At 37.0% G+C, this 18,208-nt stretch overlaps 1 protein-coding gene across 5 annotated transcripts in view; it reads right to left on the bottom strand.

Annotated features, from left to right (window-relative positions):
* The window catches only part of RIC8B (RIC8 guanine nucleotide exchange factor B), a 120,491-nt gene that overhangs the window by 59,939 nt on the left and 42,344 nt on the right, over positions 1 to 18,208 (bottom strand). For all 5 annotated transcript variants that reach the window (XR_003432984.1, XR_003432985.1, XR_003432986.1 and 2 more), the window contains exons 3-4: positions 17,568 to 18,176; positions 7,625 to 7,719 (exon numbers count right to left, since the gene is read on the bottom strand). Coding sequence is in view for 2 of the 5 variants with exons in the window: in XM_027107440.1 (XP_026963241.1) it covers positions 7,625 to 7,719; positions 17,568 to 18,176 (704 nt within the window). In the remaining 3 variants the exon portion in view is untranslated. The remainder of the gene's footprint in view (positions 1 to 7,624; positions 7,720 to 17,567; positions 18,177 to 18,208) is intronic.

Genomic DNA, 18,208 nt, shown 5'->3' with positions numbered 1-18,208 from the left:
TGGTCTGTTCATATTTCCTATTTCTTTCTGGTTCAGTCTTGGAAGGTTATACCTTTCTAAGAATTTGTCCATTTCTTCCAGGCTGTCCATTTTACTGGCATAGAGTTGCTTGTAGTAGTCCCCTAAGATGCTTGGTATTTCTGCGGTGTCTGTTGTAACTTCTCCTTTTTCACTTCTAATTTTATTGATTTGAGTCCTCTCCCTCTTTTTCTTGATGAGTCTGGCTAATGGTTTATCAATTTTATCTTCTCAAAGAACTGGCTTTTACTTCTATAGATCTTTGCTACTGTTTTGTTTCTATTTCATTTATTGCTGCTCTGATCTTTATGATTTCCTTCCTTCTACTAACTTTGGGTTTTGTTTGTTCTTCTTCCTCTAGTTCCTTTACATGTAAGGTTAGATTGTTTATTGGAGATTTTTCTTGTTGCTTGAGGTAAGCGTCTATTGCTATATACTTCCCTGTTAGAACTGCTTTTGCTGCATACCATAGGTTTTGGATTGTCGTGTTTTCGTTGTCCTTTGTCTCTAGGTATTTCCTGATTTCCTCTTTGATTTTTTCAGTGATCTCTTGGTTGTTTAGTAGCGTATTGTTTAGCCTCCATGTGTTTGTGTTTTTTACGTCTTTTTCGCTGTAATTGATTTCTAATCTCATAGCATTGTGATCAGAAAAGATGCTTGGTATGAGTCCAATTTTCTTAAATTTACTGAGGCTTGATTTGTGACCCAAGATATGATCTATCATGCAGAATGTTCCGTGTGCACTTGAGAAGAAAGTGTAATCTGCTGTTTTTGGATGGAATGTCCTACAAATATCAATTAAGTCTAACTGGTCTATTGTGTCACTTAAAGCTGTGTTTCCTTATTTATGTTCTGTTTGGAAAATCGGTCCATTGGTGTAAGTGAGGTGTTAAAGTCCCCCACTATTATTGTGTTACTGTCGATTTCCTCTTTTATAGCTGTTAGCAGTTGCCTTATGTATTGAGGTGCTCCTATGTTGGGAGCATATATATTTATAATTGTTATATCTTCTTCTTGGATTGATCCCTTGATCATTATGTAGTGTCCTTCCTTGTCTCTTGTAACATTCTTTATTTTAAAGTCTATTTTATCTGATATGAGTATTGCAACTCCAGCTTTCTTTTGATTTCCATTTGCACAGAATATCTTTTTCCATCCCCTCACTTTCAGTCTGCATGTGTCCCTAGGTCTGAAGTGGGTCTCTTGTAGACAGCATATATATGGGTCTTGTTTTTGTATCCATTCAGCAAGCCTGTGTCTTCTGGTTGGAGCATTTAATCCATTCACGTTTAAGGTAATTATCGATATGTATGTTCCTGTTACCATTTTCTTAATTGTTTTGGGTTTGTTTTTGTAGGTCCTTTTCTTCTCTTGTGTTTCCCGCCTAGAGAAGTTTCTTTAGCATTTGTTGTCAAGCTGGTTTGGTGGTGCTGAATTCTCTTAGCTTTTGCTTGTCTGTAAAGCTTTTGATTTCTCCATCAAATCTGATAGAGATGCTTGCTGGGTAGAGTAATCTTGGGTGTAATTTCTTCCCTTTCATCACTTTAAATATGTCATGCCACTCCCTTCTGGCTTGTAGAGTTTCTGCTGAGAAATCAGCTGTTAACCTTATAGGAGTTCCCTTGTATGTTATTTGTCATTTTTCCCTTGCTGCTTTCAATAATTCTTCTTTGTCTTTAATTTTTGTCAATTTGATTACTGTGTGTTTGGCATGTTTCTCCTTGGGTTTATCCTGCCTGGGACTCTCTGCACTTCCTGGACTTGGGTGGCTATTTCCTTGTCCATGTTAGGGAAGTTTTCAACTATAATCTCTCTCTTCAAATATTTTCTCAGGTCCTCTCTCTCCTCTCCTTCTGGGACCCCTTTAATGTGAATGTTGGTGCATTTAATGGTGTCCCAGAGGTCCCTTAGGCTGTCTTCATTTCTTTTCATTCTTTTTTCTTCATTCTGTTCCACAATAGTGAATTCCACCGTTCTGTCTTCCAGGTCTTTTATCTGTTCTTCTGCCTCAGCTATTCTACTATTGATTCCTTCTAGTGTATTTTCATTTCAGTTATTGTATTGTTCATCTCTGTTTGTTTGTTCTTTAATTCCTCTAGGTCTTTGTTAAACATTTCTTGCATCTTCTCCGTCTTGGCCTCCATTCTTTTTCCAAGGTCCTGGATCATCTTCACTATCATTATTCTGAATTCTTTTTCTGGAAGGTTGCCTATCTCCACTTCATTTAGTTGTTTTTCTGGGGTTTTATCTTGTTTCTTCATCTGGTACATAGCCCTCTGCCTTTTCATCTTGTCTTTCTGTGAATGTGGTTTTTGTTCCACAGGCTGTAGGACTGTAGTTCTGCCTGCTTCTGCCCTCTGATGGATGAGGCTATCTAAGAGGCTTGTGCAGGTTTCCTGACGGGAGGGACTGGTGGTGGTAGAGCTGGGTGTTGCTCTGGTGGGCAGAGCTCAGTAAAACTTTAATCTGCTTGTCTGCTGATGGGTGGGGCTAGGTTCCTTCCCTGTTGGTTGTTTGGCCTGATGCGACCCAACACTGGAGCCTACCCGGCTCTTTGGTGGGGTAATGGTGGACTGTGGGAGGGCTCACGCCAAGGAGTACTTCCCAGAACTTCTGCTGCCAGTGTCCTTGTCCTCCTGGTGAGCCACAGCCACCCCCCACCTCTGCAGGAGACCCTCCAACACTAGCAGGTAGGTCTGGTTCAGTCTCCTGTGGGGTTACTGCTCCTTCTCCAGGTCCTAATGCGCACACTACGTTGTGTGTGCCCTCCAAGAATGGAGTCTCTGTTTCCCCTGTCCTGTTGAAGTCCTGCAATCAAATCCCGCTAGCCTTCAAAATCTGATTCTCTAGGAATTCCTCCTCCCGTTGCCGGACCCCCAGGCTGGGAAGCCTGACGTGGGGCTCAGAACCTTCACTCCAGTGAGTGGACTTCTGTGGTATAAGTGTTCTCCAGTTTGTGAGTCACCCACCCAGCAGTTATGGGATTTGATTTTATTGTGATTGCGCAGCTCCTACCGTCTCATTGTGGCTTCTCCTTTGTCTTTGGATGTGTGGTATCTTTTTTGGTGAGTTCCAGTGTCTTCCTATTGATGACTGTTCAGCAGTTAGTTGTGATTCCCATGCTCTCACAAGAGGGAGTGAGCGCACGTCCTTCTACTCCACCATCTTGAACCAATCTTCAGGGAGGTAAGTACTTTTTAAATAACACTGGCTCTTTTGGGTAAAAACAAAACAAAACAAAAAAAAGCTTTGTAGATGCCAATGTGTTGCATGGAAGAAATTATGCTGAAAAGCTGCAAGAAATTAAATCAGATCTGGTCCTCCCCTCTCCTTTCTTCTCTAGTGTATAGGCCATCCCCATCTTTCCCCTTCTCTCCAAATAAAACAAAATCACAACCACATCCACATGCAACTTTTTTTTGGCTAAGTGTTTATGCATAAGCTTACTGATTATGGACAAGAGGGCTCAAAATACTCTTAGGCAGATATTAGAATTGGACAGAATTAGGATGTCCTTTAATGGAGCCAAAAGGGTGGATCATACCAACAATTTACTTATTACCATAAGTATAGACAAAAGGAAATGAAATAGAACTAATAGATTGTAGAAACTATATAAGATGCTGATTAGTGGAAAGGAAGTAGACATCAATGTCAGTTATCTTTGTGAACTAACTCATTTTATCTCTATGTCCATGTTCTCCTGATTTCTCTAGGGAAAAAAGAAAAAGACACTGTCTTACACAGACAACATATCAGAAAAACTGCTGCTAAGCCATTTTTTGACCCACTCATCTCCTAGAGTACCTTAACAGGCTCCTGACATGCCTACCAAGCATCTGGCTTGAGAAAATCTTAGATTAACAGAAAACAGACTTCACTACACAATCGCAATATATACAAAGAAATAGCTTCCTAAACAAAACATGAAAATTCAGTAAACTTCCACAATGTTCACTGCAGCTCTATTTACAATAGCCAGGACATAGAAGCAACCTAAGTGTCCATCAACAGATGAATGGATAAAGAAGATGTGGCACACATATACAATGGAATATTACTCAGCCATACAAAGAAATGAAATTGAGTTATTTGTAGGGAGGTGGATGGACCTAGAGTCTGTCATACAGAGTGAAGTCAAAAAGTGAAAAACAAGTACTGTGTGCTAACACATATATATGGAATCTAAAACAACATAAAAATGGTTCTGAAGAACCTAGGGGCAAGACAGGAATAAATATGCAGATGTAGAGAATAGACTTGAGGACATGGGGAGGGGGAAGGGTAAGCTGGGACGAAGTGAGAGAGTGGCATGGACTCATATATACTACCAAATGTAAAATAGATAGCAAATGGGAAGCAGGTGCATAGCACAGGGAGATCAGCTCGGTGCTTTGTGACCACCTAGAGGGGTGGGATAGGGAGGGTGGGAGGGGGACACAAGAGGGGAGAGATATGGGGATATATGTATATATATAGCTGATTCACTTTGTTATAAAGCAGAAACTAACATACCACTGTAAAGCAATTATACTGTAATAAAGATGTTAAAAATTCAATAAACCTTAAAAAGGAGCTTTAGAACTAAACATTGGATCTAAAAGCTAATATGCTCATTATAATAATAGTAACAGAAGTAGCAGTGGCTGCAGTGTTGTGGCAGTGGCAGTAGCAGCTCCTCCCCCATTTACTGAGAGCTTACTCAGTGCCAGGGATGGATGGCTTTACTAATTTCTCATTTAATCATTATTACAACCCTTTGAGTTTGATGACAATGCATAACCATACACCACACTATCTAGGTTTACCTCTTTCATTACATTTTTCCTTAAAAAAAAAAAGCAAAAAACAAACTTAGATATTAACTTTAAAAAATGGAATGGGGCTTCCCTGGTGGCACAGTGGTTGAGAGCCCGCCTGCCAATGCAGGGGACACGGGTTCGTGCCCCAGTCCGGGAAGATCCCACAGGCTGTGGAACGGCTATGCCCATGAGCCATGGCCGCTGAGCCTGCGCGTCTGGAGCCTGTGCTCCGCAACGGGAGAGGCCACAACAGTGAGAGGCCCGCGTACCGCAAAAAAAAAAAAAAAAAAAAAAAAAATAGAATGAGATGTTACCTTGAAACATTCTGATTATTTTTAAAATGATGTCTTAAACACACACACACACACACAAACTCTTTTCAGAGTCACTACAAATGGGCAGAATTTAGTAGATATTACAATTCTAGTAAGGTTCTTAAAATAGCCCTTTGAGGTTGGTATAGTATTTTTTCTGCATTTAAATGGATTAGCTTAGAGTCATTACTGCTCAAATGATACTAATCACTTTAATTCTGATTTAAGGGACATGCAGGGCCAGCCCAGATAAACTGTCATGTCAGCAGCAACCTCAATCTCCCAGGAAAGCCTTTTAGCAATACATATAAATCTTGTCTATGGCTCTAGGGGTATTCCTTCTTATTCACAATGTAGCTAACAGATATTTTATCAGAGCAACTTATAGAAGTAAATTTAAAGAAAAATATCTTTTAAATTTATTTAAGAAAAATAAATATTTAAAGCAAATATCATCAGAAAGTAAAATAAAGAAATCTATACTTTAAAAAAATCTGAGTGTTAAAACCTCTTTACAGTTTTGCTCTCTTTTTACGAATACTGGGTACTGTTTTAAAATATTAAATTCACTCTTCAGAGAAAGCCTTAACAATGTTTTTGTGACTACTGTAACAATTCCCATCAAAACACTTTCTTCTCACATCCTTGTATGAATGCCATTTAACTTGTGATATGTAATTTCCAAAATAAATAAATAAATACATACATACATACATTTATACCTGGGCTTATAAACCCATTTTCTTGTAGTTTTAAGTTTGAATAGCTAGATTTCTAGTGTCTCTTGATTATAAAAAATTAGTCAGACAAAAATGCTTAATAAAATCTTTTTAGAGGATATGATTTATTGCAGTTAATCTGATTATTTTTAAAGACACAGCTTCAAGAAAATTAAAGGAAATTTTGATCTGTAGCTGCAGAAAGAAGTATACTTTTTAATTTTGAAGAAAACAATCTTTTGAAGACTTGCAGGGCAGAGTACATAAAGATAACCTACCAACAAACTCAGTACAATATCAAATAATAAACTGCCAATCATAACTAAAATAATATGGGTATGACTGAAAAAAGAACAAGGGTATGTTTCACTTTACACTCTGGTTGTATTTCTATAGTTTTATTTAAGCCATATTGTGGAAAACAGAATACTATAAATGCTCAAAAGGTAATTTCTACTAAGAACTCAGTTTTAAATTATTTGTAAAGCAGACTTAATGCCAAAGTTATTTGCTTGCAGATTTGAAATTTATTTGAATTGTTTAAAATGCCATTTGTGTTCTTATAGAATAAAGTGCCACGAGCAATCAATCTCATGTTAAAGTCAGAGGACTTGTTACTAGAAACCTGATACAAAATAGTAAGAGAACTAGAAAGATGCATTAATACTGCTTCAGCTGTTCTCAGAGAATGATAATTTAAAAAAAAGAATTTATTTATTTATTTGTTTTTTTTTGGCTGCATTGGGTCTTCATTGCTGCGCGTGGGCTTTCTCTAGTTGCTGCGAGTGTGTGCTACTCTTCGTTGCTGTGCACAGTCTTCTCGTTGCAGTGGCTTCTCTTGTTGTGGAGCACGGGCTCTGTGTGCAGGGGCTTCAGTAGTTGTGGCTCTCGGCTCTAGAGCACAGGCTCAGTAGTTGTGACACGTGGGCTCTAGAGCCCAGGCTCAGTAGTTGTGGCTCGTGGGCTCTAGAGTGCAGGCTCAGTAGTTGTGGTGCATGGGCTTAGTTGCTCTGTGGCATGTGGGATCTTCCCAGACCAGGGCTCGAACCCACGTGCCCTGCATTGGCAGGTGGATTCTTAACCACTGTGCCACCAGGGAAGCCCCGAGAATGATAACTTTTAACAGCATTCCATAATAGCTCTAATAGGCAAGTCACAAAAATTGAACTATTTTTTATATATTAATACTTGAGACTGTGGCCCAAATCTTATAATAAGTTTTAAAAATTTAATTCATGTTGCTTAAGATATACTTTTTGGTAAATACTCTTACAATGAAAATAGTGAGATTATTAGTTTAAGTGTAGTAATTAAAATCAGGGTTCAACCCCAAGCTCTTTCACTTATTAGGGTTGAACAATCTTGGAGAAACTGCTTGACTTTTCTATGACTCAGTTTCATCATGTATTGAAAGGGAAAAATAGTACCTACCTCATAAGGTTGGTGTGATGATTAAAAGAAGTTAATCTTTATAAAGCACTTAGCATAATGCCACACACAGTATTCAATAACTGTGTGCTATTATTATCATTCTGGGTTTTATTGTTGAATGCAACAAATGCCAAATTCTCTTCTCTTGTTGGGGCTTAATATAACAAAGTCAAAGAATGAAAATTTCTCATCAGGGCATAGTAATGATTTCTGACCTACCAGCTACCCAGTTTACTGTAATATTTTCACTTTCTTGTGTTTATAACAATTAAAATTAGATGCATAAAAACAATAAGAACTTATTATGTCTTTCACTGAAATATCAGTAGAGGTTACCTACCTGTGTAGCTCTTCTGTTTTGTCTTCAGTTGGACCTACGATTAGTAAACAATGGCGAAGAACAGCTGCCATGACACGAAACTGATGAGAATCACCCTATGGCAAATAAAAGAGAGGTGAGGAAAAATTGGGGATTGAATGAATGCCTTAATGAAGAAGTCCGGTACATTACTACAACCCTGGGAGTCATCCTATGGCCCATCTAACACCCAAAACAGTTATTCTTATGCCATACATAATAGAAGTCAGGATATTCTAGGAAGAATTCCCAAGTATTAACAAAGTATTAACTAAGTGAATTGTCATCATCTCATATGAACAGCTACAGCCACTGCCAGAAATGGCTGAAACCATAAGTTATTGATCTATCCTTCCCCTTATGACATGTCAGGCAAAGAGAAATATGATCAGCATCCATATATTATTACCTACTCTGTTTTACCTGTCCATAAGATTTAATTCAACTAGGGATCTTTTCCATTTCCAGAAAGTCTAGATTCTTTTGTTGGATAGTATACTGTTCCAGTTTACGAGTCATTATAAAAATTCAAACAGATATAATACTATCAGTATTTTAGAAGCGGGTCGTACATCCTTAATAAAAATGTCTTATCTCTTAACTTTCAAAAACAATGCATTAAAATCTATAATCTATCAACTTCATTTTAATGAATCTTCTTAATCTCCTAGTTCCTCCAAATCTTATTCCTAGTTTCTCCAAAGCGACCAGCAAGTGATGAAAAATAAGCACTCTTGAGTTTAATCTCCTATTTTCCCAATGTTTACTCATTGGTAGTGGTATTAGACACACATAGAGTCCGAGGGAAGGCAAATAATAGGAAATAAGCTGAGCTCTGAATAATCACTTGGTTTACCTCCTAATTTATCATGAGATCTTGGGCCACTACAATTTTTTTAATCATCTGAATCAAGGTTGTACCTTTCTTCTTCCAAATTTTTAGTAATTAAGAAGACATGAAATTAGTGATAATTATCTATTATAATCAGATCCTGGATATGTTATATTTCAGGAAGGTTCCAAGTACTTCAAAAGCTATTAAAATTTTTAAAGCTCTGTATATACATAATTGATTTCAAGTCTGTATAAAGTGAAATATATTCACATATTATACATATATAGCCTATATTTATATATATAACTCAGCCCTTCTAGGAAGATGTCTTTTATAAAATCTAACAAACAATAGCACAGTTTCATTACTCATAATGTGGATAACAATATTTTAAAATAACACCATCATGTGCAGATTTGGAAGAGATGAAGGTCTCAGTGGCATAACAGAAAAAGCACTTTACTTAGAGTCAAGAGTCTAGGTTGTGACCTTAGGCAAGTCATATGGCTTCTCTAAGCCAAAGTTTCCCCATATGCATCTCCACAAACATGAGATTGTTAGGGTTGTAAAAGGATTAAAGAAGATGATACACATGAAAATGCTTAGTACTTTCAGTGAAATATTTGAGGGTGAGGGGAAGGATGAGGCAGGAAGGAAACAAAAGGTAAGACTGATAGAGCTGAAATGAGTGATAACGAAATTATTGCGTGTTGGGGAGGGGGACCGGTGGAATGCTAGAGACACTAAGGGTTTGGAACGAACACTGTTCCACTTGCCATCTATCTTCAAATGCCTGAATCAAAATTCTCTAATATGCAAATATACTTTTACATATCCCACATTATATGAACCACACTGAAATGCATGTGAAACTCACCCATTACTTAACTCTTAAAAAGTTCATATTTTCCTTGGTTTTGATAATTAACTAAGAATGCACTTCCTTTTAAACTAGATTTTCCTTTATTTTAAATATCACAATCATTTTCCTCTCATGCTGATGTTGACAAGCCCCTTGCAAAACTCCATTTTGGTCCTTCCACTATTTGCAACTGTAAGTGAAAATCCTACTTCCTTCCATCCCCTTTCCTCCTGTCCCAATTTTCATGACACCAATTCCCCAGTTGTACCCTGTAGGTCTGCCTGCCCTCCTTTACTGTCCACTAAATTCTATTTCTTTACTCAAAACAACTACTGAAGTCCCGGGATTGTGTGCCTCTACTTTTAGTATCAATGACTCCTTTTCATCCTCCAGGTCTCAGAGAAGCCCCTTCTTTGACCACCTTATTTAGGTAGATTCCTTTTTTCATTATCTCTATCATTGTATCTTGCTATGATTTCTTTCAGGAAATCATAATCTGTAATTCCACATTTGTTTACATACTTACATATGCATTGTTTTCTCCATTCATCTAGTACCTTCACAAGTTTTAGAGGGCATGTGTTTAACAAAGTGTTCAATAATTTTTAATGTAAATGAAAAGTAAAACAAACAAAAAAGTGCTCAAATCATAAGTGTACAGCTAGATAAATTTTCACAAAATGAGCACGCCCATACAACCAGCATAAAAACAAAGCAACACCAAGATTGAGAACCCCAGAATTGCCCTCATGACCCCTTCAAATGACAGATCTGCTCTTCAATTGTAATTCTAACATTTAACATCATGGGTTAGTGATTTTTGTTGTCACAAATTTTAAGTGAATGGAATCATAAAATATAGACCCTTCTGTATCTGGTTGTGAGATTCATCCATGTTATTGTGTACAGGTGCAGTTTGTTCATTTTCACTGCTTGAGAGTGGTGCTATTCAAAGTGCAGTTTGTGGACCACTACTGGTCCACACCCTGTTTGCCACTGATCTGCAAAGTCATGAGTACAGAAGGTACACCTGAACATTTAGAAACTTTTCAAGCAGTCTGACATTGTGTGTAATATTGTATTATACAAGAGTTCCATTCTGACAGCTAAGGAAAGAAATCTGGTCCCTCACACTTAGGTTAGGAAAGCACTGCTGGCCACATAGCACAGGGAGATCAGCTCGGTGCTTTGTGTCCACCTAGAGGGATGGGATAGGGAGGGTGGGAGGGAGACACAAGAGGGAGGAGATATGGGGATGTATGTATATATATAGCTGATTCACTTCGTTATAAAGCAGAAACTAACACACTATTGTAAAGCAATTATACTCCAATAAAGATGTTAAAAAAAAAAAAAGCAAGCACTGCTGAATACAGTGAGTATATTACAATTCACTTATCCATTCTGCTCTTGATGGACACTTGGACTATACTGAAGAGTGCTGCTATGAACATACTTTCTTATATGTCATTTGGTATGCTGGGTTGTAGGGCATATACATATGACAGACTTTAGAAGGTACTGCCAAACAGTGTTTCAAAGTGTTTATACCAGCTTACACTCCCACCAGTTGCTCTACAGCTGCGTCAACACTTGGTATTGTCAGCCTTTTAAATTTGTCATTCTCATGGATGTGCAGAGATTTTATTATGCATTTTCCTGATGACTGATAAAGTTGAACACCTTTTCTTATGTCTACTGGTCATTTGGATAGCTCTTTTATGAAGTGCCTGTTCAAGCCTTTTGCATATTTTTCTATAGGGTTAATTGACATTATTTGTAGGACTTGAATATATTCTAGTAGAGTCCTTTATTGCATATATGTGTTGAAAATATCATCTCCCATTTGGTGGCCTGTTTTTTACTTTCTTCTCTTGATGAACTAATTTTAATTTTAAGACCAATTTGTCAATTTTTCCTTTATGGTTTGATCTTTATTTTGTCCTGTTTTAAAAATCTTTGCCTATTTAAGAAATTTTTGACTTGTTTAAAATAAAGTCATGGGGCTTCCCTGGTGGCGCAGTCGTTGAGAGTCCGCCTGCCAATGCAGGGGACATGGGTTCGTGCCCCAGTCCGGGAAGATACCACATTGCGGTGAAGTGGCTGGGCCTGTGAGCCATGGCCGCTGGGTCTGCGCGTCTGGAACCTGTGCTCCTCAACGGGAGAGGCCACAACAGTGAGAGGCCCGCATACCGAAAAAAAAAAAAAGTCATGAAGATAATCTTCTGTTTCTTTCCAAAAGCTTTATCATTTTACCTTTTACATTTAAGTCTCTTATCCATCTCAAATTAATTTTTCTGTATGGTAATAAGGTAGGGATTTAAATTCATTTTTAACTGATTAAAAAGTCCACCTTTTCCCCACTGCAATTCAGTGTTACCTGTATCATAAGTCAGTTGACTGTATATGTGTAGGTTTATTTCTAGATTCTTTATTCTATTAGTCTGCCTCAATAAATATTTGTTGAATGAGAGCTATCATTTAAAATGTCTTACTTAACAAAGGTCAGAGTGTACACTATTTCCTACTATTGGTTGTTCTGCTGGGTGACTTTACATAAACAATTTGAACTCTTTGATCTTTAGTGTCCTCATTTGTCAAATGAGATTAATGCTCCTCCTATCTTATACAGATGCTTGAAAGAGTAAATATAATTGCTCTTTTTAAAACAATACACAGTTTATACAACTGTCATTTACTTCTTCATGAGCTAAGTTTTTTTTTTTTTTTTGCGGTACGCAAAAGGGAAGCCCATGAGCTTAGTTTTGATGTCTTTAGGGCATCAACAGTCTCTCCTCTGTAATCCTACTATCTCCAAAGGTTGAGAAGGCAAAAAAATCCCTAAGACAGAGGAGGAAGAAAGAGAAAGCAAGCAGGCTTGTTGTGACAGTAGAAATCAAAATGAGATAACACCAAAAGAGAGGTAAAAACTCATGAAACTCTTTGGGATCTTTGTTGGGGGGGAGGGAATCTTTTTATACAGGCTTTGTTTCTTATTCATAGATTCCACTACTGTACTATTGCTTTCTTCTCCTGTGCAACCTGTGGAAGATTTTCACGTTTGTTTGGTAAAGGTATCAATATCCTCATACCTTTTTCATTCAACACTTCAACCAATCTAATCAATGCCTGAGAAAAAAGTCTGAAAGGAGAATACCTCACACCAATGAGTCCCAAACTGGTTTTGTTATCCCAGGGTAGTTCTCATTACTTCAAGAAGGTTTAGGAAACTTGTCTTATGAAAATTCAATTTCAATTCTACACAAAGTGAAACACAAATACACACTCAACCACAAACGTACACATGCACTCTTACTTGGAAATATAGCTATACATCAGGTAGTATTTCACCCTATGTCTTACCCTTGCCATTTTGCAGTTATTTGTCCTACTAAATTGCGTATGTTCCTTACAGGCAAAGATTAAGTATTCCACCTCCACATCTTTTACATTTAACATGGTGCCGGGCATAAAGTAATAAATGCTTTTTGAATTAACTTACAAAAGGAAATATAAATATTATAAAATAGTGTGCTGTATCTCCAAAAAGGCTAGAATCTGCTCTCTAAACAACGTTATTAAATGTTTTAGGTTTCTAGAAAAATTAGTAGTTTTGAACATTTAAAAGGTATCATAAACTTTCCCTCCTCCCTGTCACTTTGGCTATTTCTCTTATATACTTCCACTATACAGATAGCAAACTGTATCACATTTTATTTCTCATAAAACAAATATTCATTGAACACCTACTCTGTGCTAGGTATGTTGCTTAGCAGAAAGACTATGCCAGTGAGGTCAGACATACCCCCAAAGATCAAGAATATATGGCATTTGTAGCATCTGTGCACTTCTGAGTTGATTCTTTTTTATTTTCAAACATATAGAAAATATAGAGAATAATAGTAAATAATGTGACAAACAGTTATATATCCATCTGTTTACATGTCTGTTTTTCCTATGAGACTGTTAGTTCTCTGAGGGCAGAGATGCTTTATATTGCATCTTGTGTGCCTAATACAGAACTTTGCACATATTGGGCACTCAATAATAAATGTTTGTTGAAAAAACGACTCAGTTAAAAAACATGGTACAGCGTGAAGCTTTATTTTTAATTAAATAATGTCAAGTCCTTTTTTCACACTTCCTTCAAAGTCTCTAAAATCATTATGGGGCTAATCTCTTCTGTTACGATGTGACATTCCCAATTAACTCCTATAGATACTCACTGTCTTATCTCACTCAGATAGCATCCTTTGACTACTCAGATACTTGTACTACTTCTCTGTTTGCACTTGGCTGTCTGGCTCTAACATGTGTGTTGGTCCTTGTATTTTCTCATTACATTGCATTGATACCTAGGAAGCACTGCAGAAGGGAATGTGTGCTAAGTAAGGGATCTCTAGAATAACATGCTTTCCTCCATGAACAGGGAGATTTAGCAAAGTGCTGAAGCCAGAAGACGACAAGACCATTCCCATTAACTTTTCTAGAACTGATTTGGGGTCCTATAAAAGGAATAATTTGACTTTTTTAAACATACTACCTTCAGGAAAGGGAGAGAAAGACGGAGGAAGGCAGGGAGACAGACTGACACCACATATGGAAATAAGGCCAGCTACATTTCCTAATGAATGGAAAGGAATCTCTGAATTAATATGCTTGATGGCATTGGCTTCCAGGCAGGAATTTAACATTGAGGGATGAACCTGAAATGAACAAATCACACTAATTTGCTAAACCTCAAAAACCCTAATTTTCTGTTTTTTTGTAAATTGTAAATGAACAGTCATAAAAATACCTACTGAAACAGTTAAAACCAAAACCAAACATCTGCATTTTCTGTGACAACTGAGTTGTAAAGTAGGTAAAGATTTTAAAAAGTGAAATGCCAGGGGTTTGAGAGGTGTAAACTAGCACTATTCTTCTGAAGGTCAGTTTGGTAATACATATAAATTTAAATACATATGATATACACAAAAAACCCTAAAGTTTTGAAAAACCCTTTGGCCCATGAATTTCAGGAATTTATCTACAAAGATTTTACAACAAGAAAATTCACCGTGTATTACTATGTAAAACAGCAAACAACTGCAAACAATACAAATCTTTACACATAGGGGATTTGTTAAAGGTTGATAGATCCTTATGAAGGAATACTCTTAAGTATTTTTATACATATACTTATGAGTATTCTTTCATAAAGATTTATTATCTTTATGAGAAGAAAGTGGTTGTTAAAAATTTTTTTTGGTTGCAGAACTCTCTTTATACCCCAAATGAAATCCAGTTATGACCTAAATTTAAAGAAAAACAATAGCAACAGCAACAATCAAAGGTGCTGGGTTTTTTTGGCCACGCTGTGCAGCCTGTGGGGCATGTGACATCTTAGTTCTCCTACCAGTGATCGAACCCCTACCCCCCTGGAGTGGGAGCGCAGAGTCTTAACCACTGGACAGCCAGGGAAGTCCCCAAAGGCGCTCTTTTTAAAGAAAGGGTGGGGGGAACTTGAAACACTGTCCACTCATCCCCAGAGGTTACTCCTAGGAACATTATGGCTTCAAGGAACACACTGTGTAATCCACTACTCTTCAAGAACATTTATTGTGGGAAAAAGAGCAAGATGATAAAATGACTGCATTTTTTGTAAAAAAAAAATATATATATATTATCTTTGAATGGTAGGTTTATAGGTAATTTGTATTTTCTTATTGCTTGTATGCTTTTTTCCCTTAGATCTGCAGTATTATTTAGCATGTATTATTTTCATAAGGAAAATATTATTTTTAAATCTATATTTTAAAGTTGGATTCTTCTGTACAGTAAGCTTTCCATATCCCTTTATTTCAGCTGGTATTTTAAGGTATTAACAATTCTTTAGATGCTTGCTCAACTAGAGAAAGATGTCTTTTATCTGACAATCAAGGAGATATTAAAATTCAGGTAAATGGACCCTTACTGGCAAGTTTCTCTACATCCTTACTACAGATTTCCCTTATGCTAAGTTATGTATACCTCAGTAAAAAGTACTCTATGTTCTGATTTCTGTGTCTTTTCACATGCTGTTCAATTTCTGTGAAATGTTTCATACTCCCATTCAAATAGCCAAATCATTCTCAGTCTTCAGATCTCAGGAGAGACTTTCAGGGGTCTTCTCTAACTATACTAAGTATTCTCCATCATTGTACTGTTTCTCTCCTAGTACTTAACACAATTTAAATTATATATTTGTTTACTTATTACCTATATCACCAATAAAACTGAAGTCTGCAGAGACTATGTGTATTATTTGCCAATATATTACACAACGCCTAGCATAATACCTGGCAATTGTTCATAAATATTTGTTGACTGATTTACTAAATGCTTGCTAAAATTTGAATTTAGAGACTTATGGAGACTCAAGTGGTTTAAAATAAGCTTTCCCACACTCTTGCCTAAGTGGGTTGGCAAGGTCCTGTTTTCAATACTGTTCACAATTTCTGATAACTTCAATAATAGCCCAGAGTCATATTAACTAGGCACATTTTATAATGCTTGTATAAAGTGATCCATGACTCACGAGAGTTCTGTTGAGATGCCTGCTTCACGACTACTGATCCTTTATCATGTATCTTTTGGAAAATAAACATTCTATAATACAGAATAAGTATTTGCCACTTCAACATTTTCTGAAGCTTCTTCCAGCCCTGCTATAAATTATAATTGAAGCACACTAATTAGGGCTAATCTCAATATACTGATATTTATTACATATTATTCCATACATATGCTGATGTGTGGCCACTGAACTATAAACCCTTTCTGTCAGGAATCTGAAGAGCATAAGCTACTATTTGGGGCACAATTTAAATAACAGGGGCTCCAACAATGGCAAACCAACAGTCTCAGAAGAGCTCTTGCAACTAAATGGAGAACTTAAAAACACCAAAACAAACAGTGTAAGAAAAATAACCATAGAAGGTACCAAATAAGCATAGAGACATAACATTTTAAATACTTCCAAATATTTGGTTTCAAAGCATAAATGGAGCATGTGGGCTTTCCACATCTTTTTCTGCCAAGTCCCAGGAAAAACTGACCATACTACAGTCATCTAAAACAGCTGTTAGGACTGATCTTCAAATATTTGGTTTCAAAATATAGACCTATTTGCACTTTAAAACCCAGATGCCTGCATACTCCTACTATAGCACTGCACTGAGATAATCCTTTCAAAGTAGGCTGCTGGCAAAAACAGATCTTTATTCATGGTAAGAACTGCTTCAAATGGACACAGCAAAATGTTAGCCTAAGTCCTAAAGTCAATTGTCAGAAAAGATAATTTGCTCTGGCACCAAAATACTTTTCTTTTCTTTCTTTTTTAAGGCAGAGACTAAATTTTATGAGTTATTTAAGGTTAAATAGAGCGGGTAAATGTGAAATGTTAAGATTCTAGAAGCAAGGGAAAAAGTTTATGTCCAGTTTACTTAAAATTATTGACTTCCTTAAACTAAGCTTCTTGTTTAGCATATTGTTCTTGTGGGTACTCAAATTTAAACTATCAAATCTGCCTCACTTTGGGTTGCTAGAAGGTCCAAGCCACAGAGAAGGATCTTAGTCTAGCAATAAGTCAAGTGGTTTAAAATAAACTTTCCCATATTCTGGTATAATTATACTTGTTTTCTAGGACTCTGTTATAAGCATGGCTATCTAGTTGTCCTACACTTCTGATAGTTATCTAACACTACAGAGTAACGGGTTAGGAGACTAGGATGATAGGTGATAAACAGTGTCTTTTACTCTATTGAGCAGACATCAATTCTGATTGATCAATTTCAACTTGCCTGAATATCTTTGTTTCTTTAAGACTGCAGGCAATGAAAATGCCTATACCTTTATGAATCACATTGTTTTGTTTCCCTTTAAATCCATCATTTAAACCTTGTTCCTGAAAGAGGCACTTAAAAAAAAAAAGACACATGATAGTACAACTCAGAAAAGGAACTGTATTTGGCATCTTACAAAACAGTAGTCAATCTTCACCCTATTCTTCTGATAAGTGTTACACAAATGGGAAGAATAAGAGTTATAATGGTTAAGAAATGTATCTTGAGTCATTTAACTGATTAATGAGGGAACTGGAAACTTTTTCCATTTCCCTACTTAGCATTCGTCTCTGGCAGGCAGCTCTAAGGACACCCCAAACCAATGAAATTCCAAGTAGATAAGAATATTCTTCTCAACCTTACCTCTTTATGCACCTTCCAACTGTCTACCGTCACATTGAAGAGAGCTTTGAGGGCCTCAATGGCACAGTCTGTCTCCTGAGGTGAGAGAGGAGGTCCATTACGGTCTATGGCCGATTCATATTCATCGGTCCACTTGATGCTAAAGGCACTTTCCAAGATCTGGGTTAGCAGCGGTAGTCCTTGGAGCTCATAGCGCAATTGTGACCTGATGTCGGTGTGCAAAAGTGACAGGACGAAGAGCAAGCGCAAGTCAAAGCACTTAATGTCATTGATAAACTTTCGGTCCTTGCACTTTCTCAGGAGGTTACAGAGCTTTGCAGCAAGGTTAAGTTCCAGGCTGAGCTGCTGTGCCATCTGACTGTTGAACACTATGTTACAAAGACATTTTAATGACTCCACAATAACTGGGAACTCTGACACCTTCTCCAAAGAATCATCCGACTCATTTAGCTTGGCTAGTCGCAGCAGTATCTGCATATTTTCCTTAGTTGTTACAGGAACTAAAACCTTTTTGTCTCTGGAGAGAATGCGGAGAACTTCAAGGCAGGACACTTGACATGTTGTTGGGATGTCCTTTAAAAGGACTTTAAATATGCCTTCACAGAGTTTCTGGAAAACAAGAATGAGTATGAAAAAATCAT

Source organism: Aethalodelphis obliquidens, unplaced genomic scaffold, assembly GCF_003676395.1.
Source record: "Aethalodelphis obliquidens isolate GAN/ISIS:26980383/991018 unplaced genomic scaffold, ASM367639v1 scaffold8, whole genome shotgun sequence".
Taxonomy (NCBI): domain Eukaryota; kingdom Metazoa; phylum Chordata; class Mammalia; order Artiodactyla; family Delphinidae; genus Aethalodelphis; species Aethalodelphis obliquidens.
Note: the sequence above shows the minus strand (reverse complement) of the source record. Positions and strands in the feature narration are given on the sequence as shown.